This window comes from Nesoenas mayeri, assembly GCF_963082525.1.
Source record: "Nesoenas mayeri genome assembly, chromosome: Z".
Taxonomy (NCBI): domain Eukaryota; kingdom Metazoa; phylum Chordata; class Aves; order Columbiformes; family Columbidae; genus Nesoenas; species Nesoenas mayeri.
Window position 1 is genome coordinate 49,634,944 of NC_137542.1, and position 13,905 is coordinate 49,648,848.

General features: G+C 38.6%; 1 protein-coding gene across 1 annotated transcript in view; it reads right to left on the reverse strand.

The window, feature by feature from the left end:
• Positions 1–13,905, reverse strand: part of ZSWIM6 (zinc finger SWIM-type containing 6) — a gene marked incomplete at its 3' end in the record, with an annotated part of 112,529 nt that overhangs the window by 39,548 nt on the left and 59,076 nt on the right. The window contains exons 2-4 of the mRNA XM_080362239.1: positions 11,115–11,471; positions 818–966; positions 128–278 (exon numbers count right to left, since the gene is read on the reverse strand). Of these exons, the coding sequence (XP_080218365.1) occupies positions 128–278; positions 818–966; positions 11,115–11,471 (657 nt within the window). The remainder of the gene's footprint in view (positions 1–127; positions 279–817; positions 967–11,114; positions 11,472–13,905) is intronic.

A 13,905-nucleotide genomic window follows, 5' to 3' on the forward strand; every position in this document is an offset into this window, starting at 1 on the left:
GAAACTGCAGAAAACACTAACCTGCTTTATCTAGTACCACAAATTTTTTCTCCACCCCAAACATGTAACTGTTTCTTCATTATTATACATATGAACACCTAGGTGATTTTGAAGACTGTGCATTTACCCAGTTCATCCCAGAGCTGTCTATACTTGTCAGTCATTGTAGTTCCTTGTTGTCTCCAAAGTAACAGACGAGGGTCAGCCATGAACTGTTCTGTTATCAACGTCAACATGCGAGCTCCATTTGAATCTCTCATCTTTAGCATCTCTCGCACCTAGGAAACAAGTCTTTTAAAACAAACTTGGAAAAAAGAAAGAAATCACAATACAGATAGTATGCTGAAGAATTAAACATTCCACCTCTGTTAAATAAGAAAATGTAACTTATAGATCTGGTGTGAAATTTTCAAGTAGAAAAAAATAAACAAAACAGTCTGTCTTCCTAATTGTAACAGTTTTTGGCTTCAGTATCCCATTGCAATTCTTCAAAGACATGTCTTCAACAAGTAATCCACAGTTCTAACATGCAACCTGCTGCAAGATTAATTTCTACAGGTTTCTCCAACATTTTGGGGGTGGGAAAGAAAAGAATAGCAAATCTGCAGACAGCTGAAATGTTCCTTCATATCCTTATACTGATCTCAAGACACATCAGATTGTATTCCATTGCTGTACAATTCATTATTACATTGCCATTGTGTTCCCAAGACTTTGTCTTGTTTTAGAACAAGTCTTCAAGTAAGACTCGAAGAAGTACAGACTGGCTTGGGGATGGAGAGAGAGAAAAGAGGAAGGTTTAGAGTACTCAACAAACCTTCGCAAAGAGCAAATTGAGCTGCTTCCCTGATCCGTGGTATCCGCCCTGGGAGAGGAAGATTTTAACCTGTTCTTGGACCTGTTCCTCATCCAAATGCCAGCAGTTTTCATCATCTATGCTAGCACCTGCTGTTGGGTCAGGAGCACCTGTAAACAGCAAGAAAAGAAAACAATCATGTTTCATACAAAGAAGAGAGGTTCAAGGGGCCAGGGGAAAGAAGTACTGCAGAGGTTTTTGTATGTGTTTTGTCCTGTTTTGGATGTCTTGGCTTTAATCTAAACATTTTTTTTAAAAAAATACTTAAATTTCTCCTCAGTCGTCATAAGCACTTAGAAGTTACAGCCTATGAAGAGGTATTTAACTAAAAATATTTTACAATAAAACATTAAAATAAAGGTGAGGTTTTTTCCTCCCATCTCAGCTGCTATGCTAGAATGCTTCTACAAGGAAAATGAGACTTTCCATAGTATTTCTACAACTGTGATGTTAAAAACGCTCTCTCCAAAACATCTGCGTAATTCCTATAACTTTGGCAATCTCGCTCATGTTTAAATGACTGCTAGTGAGTGCTGCTATTGATGAACATTAGGCAGATCATCACCTTGTTGCCTCTGAGCTGTGATGGATGGTTCTGTAAAGCTAAACAAATAAAAAAAAACCCCAAACAAATCCAAAGTCTTAAAGCACTAAAGGCATTTCCATCACAAATAAGATTCACCACCCTGTGAGACTGCGGTGCTTCTGAAGGAGCATTTTCACATAGGCAATGTCAGCACACAGACAATTCAGATCAAGTCTACCTGAATTAGCCTAGTATGGACTGAAGTGACTAGATTTACATCAGGCAGTGCTTTGGTCACAGGTTGCACTAATTCAAATTTTGCAGTGACATCAGTGATTTTCCACTGGTGGCCTCTTATAAAGGTTGACAAAATTAGCTAAAGCAAGTTCTTGCACCATCTACTCATCTCTGTTTTTCTGAAGAAGACTGCACCTCCACTGGGTATTTTTTAAGACATACTCCAACTGAAAAGGCTGAGAAGCATTTATCTAGACAGTCAGGGAAACTCAAGTAGTGCACCATCAAGCCAGATGCAAGGTATTTTAAGCATGGCCAAGACAAGTTAACATTTTGATTTGGGGCTTGTCACAACTGTGTAATCAGGAATAGTGCAGCCAGCAGGACTAGGGAAGTGATCATCCCCCTGTACTCAGCATTGGTGAGGCCCCACTTTGTATCCTGTGTTCAGTTTTGGGCCCCTCACTACAGGAAAGTCATTGAGGTGCTGGAGAGAGTGCAGAGAAAGACAACAAAGCTGGTGAGGGGTCTGGAGCACAAGTCTGATGAGGAGCAGCTGAGGGAGCTGGGGCTGTTTAGCCTGGGGAAAATGAGGCTGAGGGGAGACCTCATTGCTGTCTACAACTACATGAAAGGAGGTTGTAGCATGGAGGGTGTTGGTCTTTTCTGCCAAGTATCAAGTGATAGGACAAAAGGAAATGATCTCAAGTTCTGCTATTAGGAAACATCTCTTCACAGAAAGGGTTGTCAGGCATTGGAACAGGCTGCCCAGGGAAGTAGTGGAGTCACCATCCCTGGAGGTGGTTAAGAGATGTGTAGGTGAGGTTCTTAGGGACATGGTTTAGAGGTGGACATGCCAGTGCTAGGTTAACAGTTAGACTCAATCTTAAAGAACTTTTTCAACCACAATGATTCTATCAATCTACCTTGTTAAGTTTTGAGCAGATGTTAGATACTTAACCACATTACACAATCTATCACTTAAATTCTAGGGCCCATTACCTCTGTAGACCAAAAAAACCCCAAAACCAAACAAAAAAACAAAAACACAAACAAAAAACAAAAACAAAAAACAACCACAAAACAACCCAAGACAAAACACCACCACCACCACAAACAAACCCCCCCCCCACCTCCCCAACCCAAATGAACCCAAAACAACAAAACAAAAACCACACAACAGGGAAGGAAAATTACACAGTCAGGCTTGTAAAAACTCCCTTTTTCAAAGGAGTAGTGAGACCTTGTAAAACCAAGATAGCTACAACTCTTCAGATGTGTAGGAAGTAAACATTGATTCAAGCCTTCCTTTAACAACTTCAGCTCTACCATGTTGGTGAAGTTTTTAAGCAGTCACAGGGAATGCTGGAATCTTTATTCAATGAAAATACAACCAGAGGTTTTAAAGGATCAGAGGGATGTCTTGTCTACTAGTTGCTGAGTAAAATACAAAAATAATCTTCCATCTCAGCAACTTCCTAAACTGCCTCCAACTTCAGAGCCTACAGATGGGAACACAGCACTGCTGTATATTTAACATAGATATATACACACATATACATATTTAGATTAATAGGAACTGTGTCTTCGAAGATGCAAATGAACTCTCCTGCCTTCCGCAGGAACCAGCACCATTTCTCAGAAGACAGGAATCAAGCCCAAGACAGTACCAAAATCAAGGAATGAAAAACCTCTTCTTCTGTGTGGTCTTCCATGTTAGTTTTAAGAGGCTTTCATATCAGTCACATGAAACACATACCGGTAAGTCTTCAGTTGCAAAGAACAAGATAAAAAGGAAAATCAAGCCACATGAGAACAAGCAGTGCAGCTGTTGCACAGACCCAAGTTTGCAGTATCACCTTGCAATTAGTTTAAATATTTAATTGCTCTTAAATGCAGATAAAAGACCTGTGAAAGGAAACCATATAAAAGCACCGACTTAACAAAATTCACTTATATTTATCTCTCACTTCAATGGAGAGTTATGTTTAAATAATCTTGGTATGGCTACTTTTAGGTTGAATTAAAAATAGCCCAAGATTCCTTAGCTAAGCCTCCCTGTTTAGGAAAAACACAGAATTCCTTCTGTAACTGTTTACGTTTTATCAAAAGCTCATCGGTCAGTTTGTGCTAGAAGGTTAAATTTCAACATAGCTACTACAGATTCTTTAACAACAGGGCTCCTTAACACAAACAAGGGGTGCCTGCTGCCCTGGCCAGCAAAACTGCCCCCATCAAGGCCTTTTCTCCCAGCATGATCCCAAATACACCTTTCCCAGGGGCTCAGCATCGCTATACTTACACCAGCATTATTTTCAAGGCAGTAGGCTGGAACACTATAAGAGCTGGAGATAGCAAGCTGAGGGTCTGAGCTCTACAATGCTCTTCAGCACAGTAGTACAGATACATTTGACTCAGAGGGATTTTTCCTTACAAGACCTTACATGCAGGCTACACTCAGGATGATAAAAATTATTAATCAGGATGTATAAAGAAGTTTCAGTATAGATGTCACTGGCACCAACTACAGTTGTAATTCACTGATCCTTCAACACTATTGGCAGTCTTCATCAATAGCATGGACTAAAAGAGCACAGAGATGGCATGCCAGATCAGGCATGAGTACAAACCCCTTCCCCACTATGGCAGCAACCAGAGATCCTAGTGGTGGTGCTAGGGAAGCCTCAGCTTCCACTGTCCATATCACTCTTGTTTTAGTGTTGAGACATGACCATCTCCATGTCTCTCAACCAGGCACTTCTCAAGATCACTACATTCACTTACAGTCAGGAGGACACTGATTTAGCCTGTTTCCACTCTCACTCAAACACAGACTACACTTGGGCAACAGACAGGATTTCTACACTGCCACTTCTGAAAATGTGGGACTGGGTGAGGAGATGAGAAATCACCTGAGCAAGCAAGGGGATGAAACTGCCTTAGGAGCTGGAAGGTGCAGCCCTGTCAATAGCCACAGGAAGGCTCACGTTCAACCCCAGGCAGAGCTACAGGTCCCACACCAAGGTGGTGGCTTCCATTGGGGTGCAGCACAGCCCCAGATGAGCACCACGATGCTGTGGCATGGCATATGGTTGGTTTTGTTTGCCTGACAAGAGGACCAGGGGCAGCCCAGAATTCCTCTGCAGTGCTGTTTGGTACCAAGACCAAATCTGATTCCCCACTTGTGAACTGGGGATAAGCATTGCTCAAGTGCTTTACAGCAGGGTGTCATGAAGATAAATTAGTTCACATTAAAACCATGAAAGTGAAAAGCACTGTATAATTATATTAAATATTAAAACCTGTAATTAAACTGTGCTAGTTTGGAAACACTAACATATTAATCTCCCTCTTTCCAGCCTCTGACATTTTAAACTTCTGTCATGACTGGTCTTTGAAATAGTTTTCAAGTTACGTACTTAAAATTAATTACAATAAATAAAGTATTTATACTCAGTGTATAGATACAGCCATACATACTTACACATGCTCTTTTACTAACATTATTAAATTGCAGTCTTTGCAATCAAAGGAGGAATACTGTACACAACTGTTTGTAACACTGAACACCCAAATAAAATTTGAAAGCAGGGTAACAGCCTTTTATATTTATGGTCACAGCAGGTTGTATGTTAAATATAATCAACTCCCAAGTTCTAAGAAGCAGAACCATTTAAAAAAAAAAATAAGCACTTTGATCATTTATATAGCAATTTTAAGTACAGCTGCTTTCAAAATAAGCAACCACGTTCAGTAAATGGTATTGTATATGCAGAATTTAACCTTGAATAGTAAGTGAAGCAAGGAGCATTGACCAAAATAGGAAAAGGACTGCCTATATTGCACACTACTCCCTTGCAGATCAACAGTGAAACGTGGTTAAAACAACAGAAAAATCTTAAATGGAAACTGCTTCCCTGAAACTTATTTCAGAAGTATCACAAGAGTTGTTTTAATCTTCACATGAAACCACGCCAGATTACTCATAGCCATACTAAAACTTTTTTGAACTTCATTTTATAAAAATCTTATTAAAATATAAAATGAACTGTAAATCAGTAAATTTTATTAAATGTCATCCCATGACAGCATTAAGGTAAAGATATAGAAAAATTATTACAAATAAAAAGCATGACTTACTGAGTACTATGCCAAGATTGAATGATCCCAGGTAGAAACCAATACTGCTGTATGCTGATTCATGACAGAATAGTGACTGATTTTAAAAGTGTTAGTGTGCTCAGAATTATTCTAAACAATAATTACATAAACCAAATGATCATAAAATTAATAATTCAAAAATATTTTTGTCTTTTATTCCCCAAATGATTCAAAGTTTAGACACAAGTAACTTTATCTTGCACTTAATTTCAGAACTCCTGGGTGGCATGTAACACCTGTTCAGCAGCACACAGTATCAAAGAAAAACACCAATTGGTAACATCAAATATAAAGACAGACAGGTTACGTCAAGTTGTTGAGGAAAGCTGTTGAACTCCCAACGAGGTTGTCCCAAAAAATTAATTCCTTTCCATCTGCAAACATAGTAAAAAGCATAAACTTGTTTTCTGACAATATCTAACCTTCTCCTGCTAAAACCTAGTTCCCACAAACATTATATTGCAATGAGTTTCAATGTCTACTTGCATGTGGCAGATAAAATAACTTCTTTATCAGTATTAACTAGCATGCATTATTTTGATTTTTACTTTTTGTGTCTCAAAACTGAAACTCACTGTTTATTTTAGATATACTAAGTTTTATTTTAATGTTCCATGTGTCTTAAAAACCCTTTCCTAAAGAATATGAACTTGATGAATTTTTTTCATGCTATTTTGCAGCTCTCAATCTTTCATTCAATCTCACATTCTACTACTTACTTCTACTTGTGTTTCTGAAATTTCTCTAGTTCTGGCTAGTCTCATTACTTCCTGTCAAAATCTGGTTCAGCAAACAACTCTCATACTAAGCACTGGAGCACTTCACTTCCATCCTTCTTGAAAGGAAACTCAGCTGCCATTTCCCACATTATTCTCCTGCATCTAATCTCTCAACCAATACTGCCAGTTCAAGCATGGCTGTATGAAAGATTCAATTTTTTTTTAATAATGCATCATCTTTAACATTAAATGTTCCCTTTTCTAATAGATTGGCAATACATTGTATTCTGTTGTTCAGGCCTATCCTACCCTACAATTTTCCACTAAAATCATCATTTCAGTCAAATACTCTAAGTTCATATCAACACATATTCATCTGTACCTCTGGGTTGCCCTTTGGAATTTAAAATGTACAGGAACAGCACTAGATATCCTGAAATCTTCTTGTAAAGCAATTTTTTTGATAGATGTTTCCTTCTTTAATACGTCCTCCATCATTCCTAATAAACGTCACAGATTAACATCTGCAGAGGATGTGCCTAGATCTGGGTGGACAAACACAGAAGCAACTACTCAGGTACCTCTGCTTCTGGGAAGACAAATGTAATTGAACTGCTTTCTCCTAGGTCCTCCCTCTTATATTTGAGTTCGTCTGCGTGTGGTTTTGTATTGGCAAGTGACTTGTATTGTGAGTCAGAAAATGACAAGGTCTGGAGGAATCCATACAGTTCCTCCCAGAACAGAGATTTCAACAGCAGCACTAAACATGCAGGAAAGAAACAGTGCAGATTAAAAGGTAAAAATTAAATTGGTTTGTTAGGCTGTCCTTTTACCCATAAAAAGCAGACACTTTTTCACTATGCACATAATAACAACTCAATGCTAATATGAGATTAATATGTAAACGGACCTTCCCTCCTCCCTCTCCTGCATCTTGCAATTACCTTCCTATTTCCACTTAAATTCTCAGGAACATAGCTTGATCTTCCAAACAACCTGAGTAGAAGTTTCATACTCAAGAGAAACTAGATCCAAGATGACAAACTCAGATTCTAATCTCTCATTCTGACCATTCTCTACCTAGATTTACACATCTGCCAGCTTCCTTTGCTACAATGGTAAAAAATTAACAGGGAAGAAAAAAGCCTTGGCTAAGCAGGATTCTAATCTACATCCAGGATGCTCAAATCAAAACAGTGCAGATGTCAGGATATCAGTATGAACACCTACAGCTGTCTTCAGTACAGAAGATCAGACCCCACAGATATCCAGTTTTGAAATCACCAGGAGTATGTACAGCTGTAGCAGTATCACATGAGAAAACCAGAACACAACTCATCTTCTCAAATGTAGGAGGTGCTTTTGTGCTCTAAAACCATGCAAATCTCTCTTGTAATATAATCACCACCAAGAAGAAATTTGCATGGCAAATAAAGAAGAGGGTTCCCAATAAGTCATTCAGCTCTCCTGAAGAAGTTAGTGAATACATAAAATATTGCTGTACTTCTAACAGCATCCTCTTAATTCTTCCTGCACTAAGGCTGCCTTATGAAGCAAGAAAGGATATTGCTCTGTTCATATCCACCAAGGAACTCAAAGGGATCTGTCATTTTAAAAGTTATGTCACCAGCGCAGTCACTTCACTAGTTCCCCCAGTAACCTTCTTCTCAAGGAAGGTGGCCAAAGCCAGTTATCCAATCATGCATAAGACAATTTTGAGCAAACGAACAATTATCCAATTCACCTTTTGTGAAAGGAAATTACTACAGAGTTGTTCCATCTCCCTAGCCAAGTCAACAAGACTGCTGTGGTCCAAGCTCTTCAAAGTCCCAGATCATTTTTATGTACAAATAAATAGCATTCAAGAGCTGATTTATTCTGCCTATTGCAGGAAATATATGGAAACTAGAACCAGTACAGCCACAATGAGAGAAAAAATGTTTTATAGAAAATAACTCTGAAATTAAAACACCTCTAGGTAACATTGAAAATAATTTCCTCATCCAACTCCAGATTCAGGACTTCTCTTTGACCAAAGCTGTTTATGGTGTTTCTGCGACAGGTCTTCTCTTACTTTTATAAGCAAGATTTTTAAGTTTCTCCTCTTTCTTACCCTGTGCCATTAAGCAGTGCTCAATATAATTCCTCTTCAAACACTAATTTAGTGAGGTTAAGCTGTTCAAAGCAAGACAGATCTACAACTCAGTTTTGTATTACAAACTCAATATATGCAGCACAAAAGATATGATGGAGTGAATGGTGATCTCATGTTCACCAGCCTATGATATTAGAACCAGAGACAGATTTTTTTCATAGAATGTCCTGAGATGGAAGGGACTCACAAGGATCACTGAGTCCAAGTCCTGTCCTTGCATATGACAACTCCACAGTTCACACCATGTGTCTGAGGGCATTGACCAGTCTCTTCTTGAAAACTGTCAGGGTTGAGGTTACCTTTATTATTTTTAAGGAATTTGATTAAAGATCAAGATAATAGAACTACAACATGAATCTCAGAAGAACACTTACTTGCTACATAAGATAAACTTACTTTTCCCTTAAAAGAATATTGTAATTGTTTATCATTATAAACATATCAAAAAAAAAAAAATCAGACCATAGTTTCACAGGAGTCTGAGAGGAAAAGCAGGAGACTACAGTTCCTCTTTTGAAATCCATGTCTTTGGTAACAGCTGTTTCTTTCTTTTGCTGGCTGGACTTTCTGCTTCAGTTTTTGGTATTTTATTAAGAAATACAAACAGTCAATAAAGACATACTGCAATCTAATTTACTAGGAAAACAGCAACATGTATAAGAAAATTCAGTTTTGTGGATATTTTTTAAACTATCCTACCCAAATTCATTGTGACATTTCATAATTGATCATCAACCTAGCTTTTTGTTTCCTATTCTTTCTGCTATTTGGGCTGTGATATAAACATCAAATATCTCCCTAAAAATACTTTAATGAGTAATGAGATAGATATTTTGACAATAAGGAAATAGCGGAGAAAGACCAACATGCCTCTGATTAGTATAATTACAGACTTAATGTTGATCAAGTTTAAGCATCCTCTGCAACAGCTTGTCATTTCTCTTACATAATATGGCTAATAAAGCCATACACAGTCATCATCTATCACTCCTTTCCTACCCCTGCCTTCCTCTTTCCTAATTACCCTTGACTGTTTAAATGTTCTGTGCCATGCTCATATTCACCATCATTCTTCCTTCCCCTTAATTCCTTATGTTCAGGCTATTACCAGTTCTCATGCAATACATGCCTTCGGCTTACGACATCTGAGCATCTTCCTCTATTGTTTAATGTCCTGCATCTGCTTTAGCTTCCCTTTCTTTCCACCATCACCAGGCAGCTCTGCCAATCAATCACCCTCTCATTATATTCTATAACAACCAGAGCAACCATTATGCCTCTGGCCACATCCCCATAGCCGCCAAAGCCAAAGAAGAGCACTGCTCCCAAAACTCACCTTCTTGTAACACCACCTGCCTGGGCCTGCCAGGGTCACCGCACCCTTAGGAGAGGAACTAGGCTGCAGAAGAGTCGTGTTATTGGAAAGACTCCCTTGTTTTGTTCTGCCCACACTGTATTTAACAAACATATGTTTTTCCTTCTCTAATATTAAGCAGCTTGATTGTGTTTGCAGTGTAAATTCTTCAGAACAGTGGTCATCCCTCTTAAATATTTAACACAGAAGAATTGTTCCTGTCAATGACCAAACAAGATATTTTTAGATATTTAGATAAGTTATTCTTCCCCTCTAAGTTGCCATTATGCTTACAGCTCTGGTCACCTTAGAGGACATTTCTACCAGGTGACCTTACAGGAACACAGGGCTCTCTTAAACCAGCTGGGGCACCTCAAACACACAATTACCCTCTTGCAGTCCAGCAAGGTCCACAGAAAAGCCACCTCAGAAGCCTCAAGTCACATCCAGCACCCTCAAACAAAGACAAGATATTCAGTACAAGAAACTGAGAGCCATTAAAACCATGTGCAGCAGAAAGAGCAGGAAAGATCAAGACCTTTGCTGGTGTTGTCAGCTGCTGTAGCACTAACAGGAAAAAGGCACTGAAATACACAGGTTTCATATTTCTCCTGACTTCATACAGAAACCAAATCCCAAAAGATAATTGAAGTATATCTAATGAATGAAATTAACACCTACTTGCTTTCAAGCTTTGCCATTAAAACAAAATTACACAACCATAATGTCAAAAGATTAGGTCAAAAATAACAAAATTATAAAAAGATGCCAAGGTAGTTCCTTTAAGCAATGTGGCTGTACAAAGAACACCACGACTTAGTTTTTCATAGCTGGAAAATACAAGCAAGAAGCAAATCAGGCCATATATTAACAGTGCTGGAGAGATACAGCTAATTGCTTATGAATTCTTTCCTCTTTCCTGAAACTACTGCTTTCCAAACATCTTAAAGCAAAGGTTCAGTAATACAATCCTCTTTAGTAAACACCACAGAATTACAGAATAATTCAGGCTGAAAGAGACCTCAGCAGGTCACACTCCCAAACGTCACAAAAAAGCACAAAACCAGAGGGAATGAAGCAAAAGGAAGAACAAGTCTCAGACTCACCATGGACTTGATTGATTTCTGAATTCTGAGAAAGAATTTCATCTGCTAATTTTTGAGCAGTTGGCAAAACTTCTGTGTGGTGCACTGTGATCAAATACTGTACAAATTTTTGTAGTTGGTCTCTGTTCATTTGAAAGAGTGTCTCTGAAATGGGAAGATGCAGTTTGACCTGATCTGGCTTGCGGATCCGGTATAAAGAGAGTGCCACAACATGGGCACAATAAAATATGTCCTTGTTTCCACAGCTACAGGTCACTGAGGTAATCTTGCAACGATCAAAGCTGATAGCTACATTGCAAACAGTTTCTGGCTCCGATTGCATTGCAGGCTCTGTCACTGTGCCACTCAAGTGGAAACCTGTGGGGGGGAAAAAAAGAGAACTTATTATATAAAATACTATATCTCATTATCAGTAACCTTTCGCTAATAAAGCCAAGTCATCATTTATTTCTGAGAAGCAATATATCTTAACTGGCTTTAATGACAAATAAGATTAATTTCTTCTTTCATACATATCCTTCCCATCTACAATAAAAAGGTGGGTAAAAAGCTAGTTTACAAACTCTCTTTGCTATTCCACCACAACATTCATAAGAGTTTGATGGTAAGGAAAACATTTATTTGGTAAATGGTAGCTGCAGAAGCCGAGCTGCATCTGATTAAGACCAATGTGAAACTCCCAGTACCTCACCAAGTTGGTATCAATTTTCCAAAGCACACACCAGAGAGCCTGCAGCACCTATCAGGAAATTTAACCATTCTCTCAATAAGTAAGAGGAGAGTACTGCACTCTAGTGGCATGAACCCAGGTCCTAGTCTCAACTCTGCCACTGGCTCACTGAGACAAGTCAGTCTTTGGTTTCAATCTCCCACCGCTCAGCTCATGTTAAAGCCCACCTTCACCCAAGCAATCCAGTAGCATGGCTACGTTTCTGTAGCTCTTTGGAGACAAACTGCTGAAGTTACCTATACACGGGATATCAGATTTGTCATACTGAACGAGACATATCTGCACTGTTTCAGAAGTCGGCATTATCGTCCTGTTTTCCATTTGGTGTGATAAAGTACACGTCAAAACAGCAAGATTTTCTTGTCTACCACAAGAAAGAGGTTCACTTCAGCAAAGATGCCAGTAATCGACACAGCACCCTGTTGGACCAAGGTCTGCAACTCTGAAAATCACACCTAAACACATCTCTGACCAACATTAAGGCCCAGCTTTGGCTCTCAGTATCACTGAATGGGTGTTTCTTTTGGATTTTACTTAAGCTTGACATTAATTTTAGCTCAAGTATTAGGTCAGAGGCATAGATAGAGGGCAATACAAGCAAATCTCATACACTGTACCAGTATTAAACTTGAATCAACAGTGCATATAAAATCTGGGATGAACACTGTAAGATGTTACACATTAACTATTTATAATGGAAATAATAAAAACTCACACTCTCACAAAGTTCAAAACTGATTTAGTGTTCCTGAAATTCCAGAAAAGTTTACTGCAGGAAGCAGTACAACACAGAAGTTAGGTGGAAAAAAGGAAATATATACATAGCTTTAGTTCAAAATATTGTATCTCATCATTTTAAAAAAGCTCTTTGAGTTATAGGAAACAAAGAGGAAAATCTGTCATTTTTTCCATTTGTTTACACTGTGCATTTCATGGCAAGTTGTATAGTCAGCATCACTCTTTTGGTTGCATTCAGCTGCAGTACTCTGATACTCTGACTTGAAGGTCATATGCACACACTAACCTCAGCTTTGCAAGAAGATGTCTACCAGTTCAAGTAGCTAAGAGCCGGAGCTGAAGAGTCAGTAAGCTGCAAAGTGTACAGAGAGGAAGGGGTGTGGATGAAAAGCCCAGGAATATGTGGCATTCTTGGTTTTGTCTCCACTCAACACTTGCACAGAGAAGAGGAGAGGAATTGCCCACCACATCTTGAGCTCCTCCCTCTGCCTTTCCCTTTGCCTTTCAAGTAGTCTTGGCATGCTCCTGTAAGCGCCTTCTCTCAAAAAGAGAGGTTTGTTAAAACTTAACCTGAAATAAATTGAGCTGGCTAAGTCCCAGTAAGTGAAAGCTGGATTGGTGGTCCCAAAGAAACCACATGGGAGATTTTTCTTTTTAATATCAGTTTCCTATAAATCATACATATGCACTGAGGAAAAGCCTAACACTTGAACACTGAAAGGGCCTGATCTCAACCCCTCCTACTCTCAGTAAGTACCTGAACTCTTATTAATTCAAACAGAAACCCAAACAGATACTGCAACAATATTACCACTTTTGTGAGTATATAATTCAGGCATTCAGAAAGTTCAATTCTTCCTGGAAAGATGAATGTCTCCAGAAATATTTAGAATTAAGAGCAGGCCTGCCTTTAAGTGCCTTCACTGTTCAGATGAAAACACAGCTCATGGGTTCCCCTCCTTCTATACTGCGAATTTTTGAGAATTCATTTTACAAGCATTACCATTTATAAACATGGATCCTGGTCTAAACAATGTCAGCACTAATACATTCAAGTTATCTAACCTACCCTTCTTAAATTACAGAGAGTTTAAACAACATCAGCTGCCCTTGCAGGCTAAAATGTGTAAGCTCTGTATTAACTATGCCACAATGCTGTACTATGCCTGGTATTTATGAAACAGTTTTCCTCCTCTTTTTCTGTTTGTGTTTTTAAAGAATGAAACTTCCGTTAATAAATACGACCTTTAAAAAAAGTTTCCACACACCAATTAACGAAATTCAGAAGATTTCGGCTCAGAAGCCCTGGTAGGGCTGTAATAA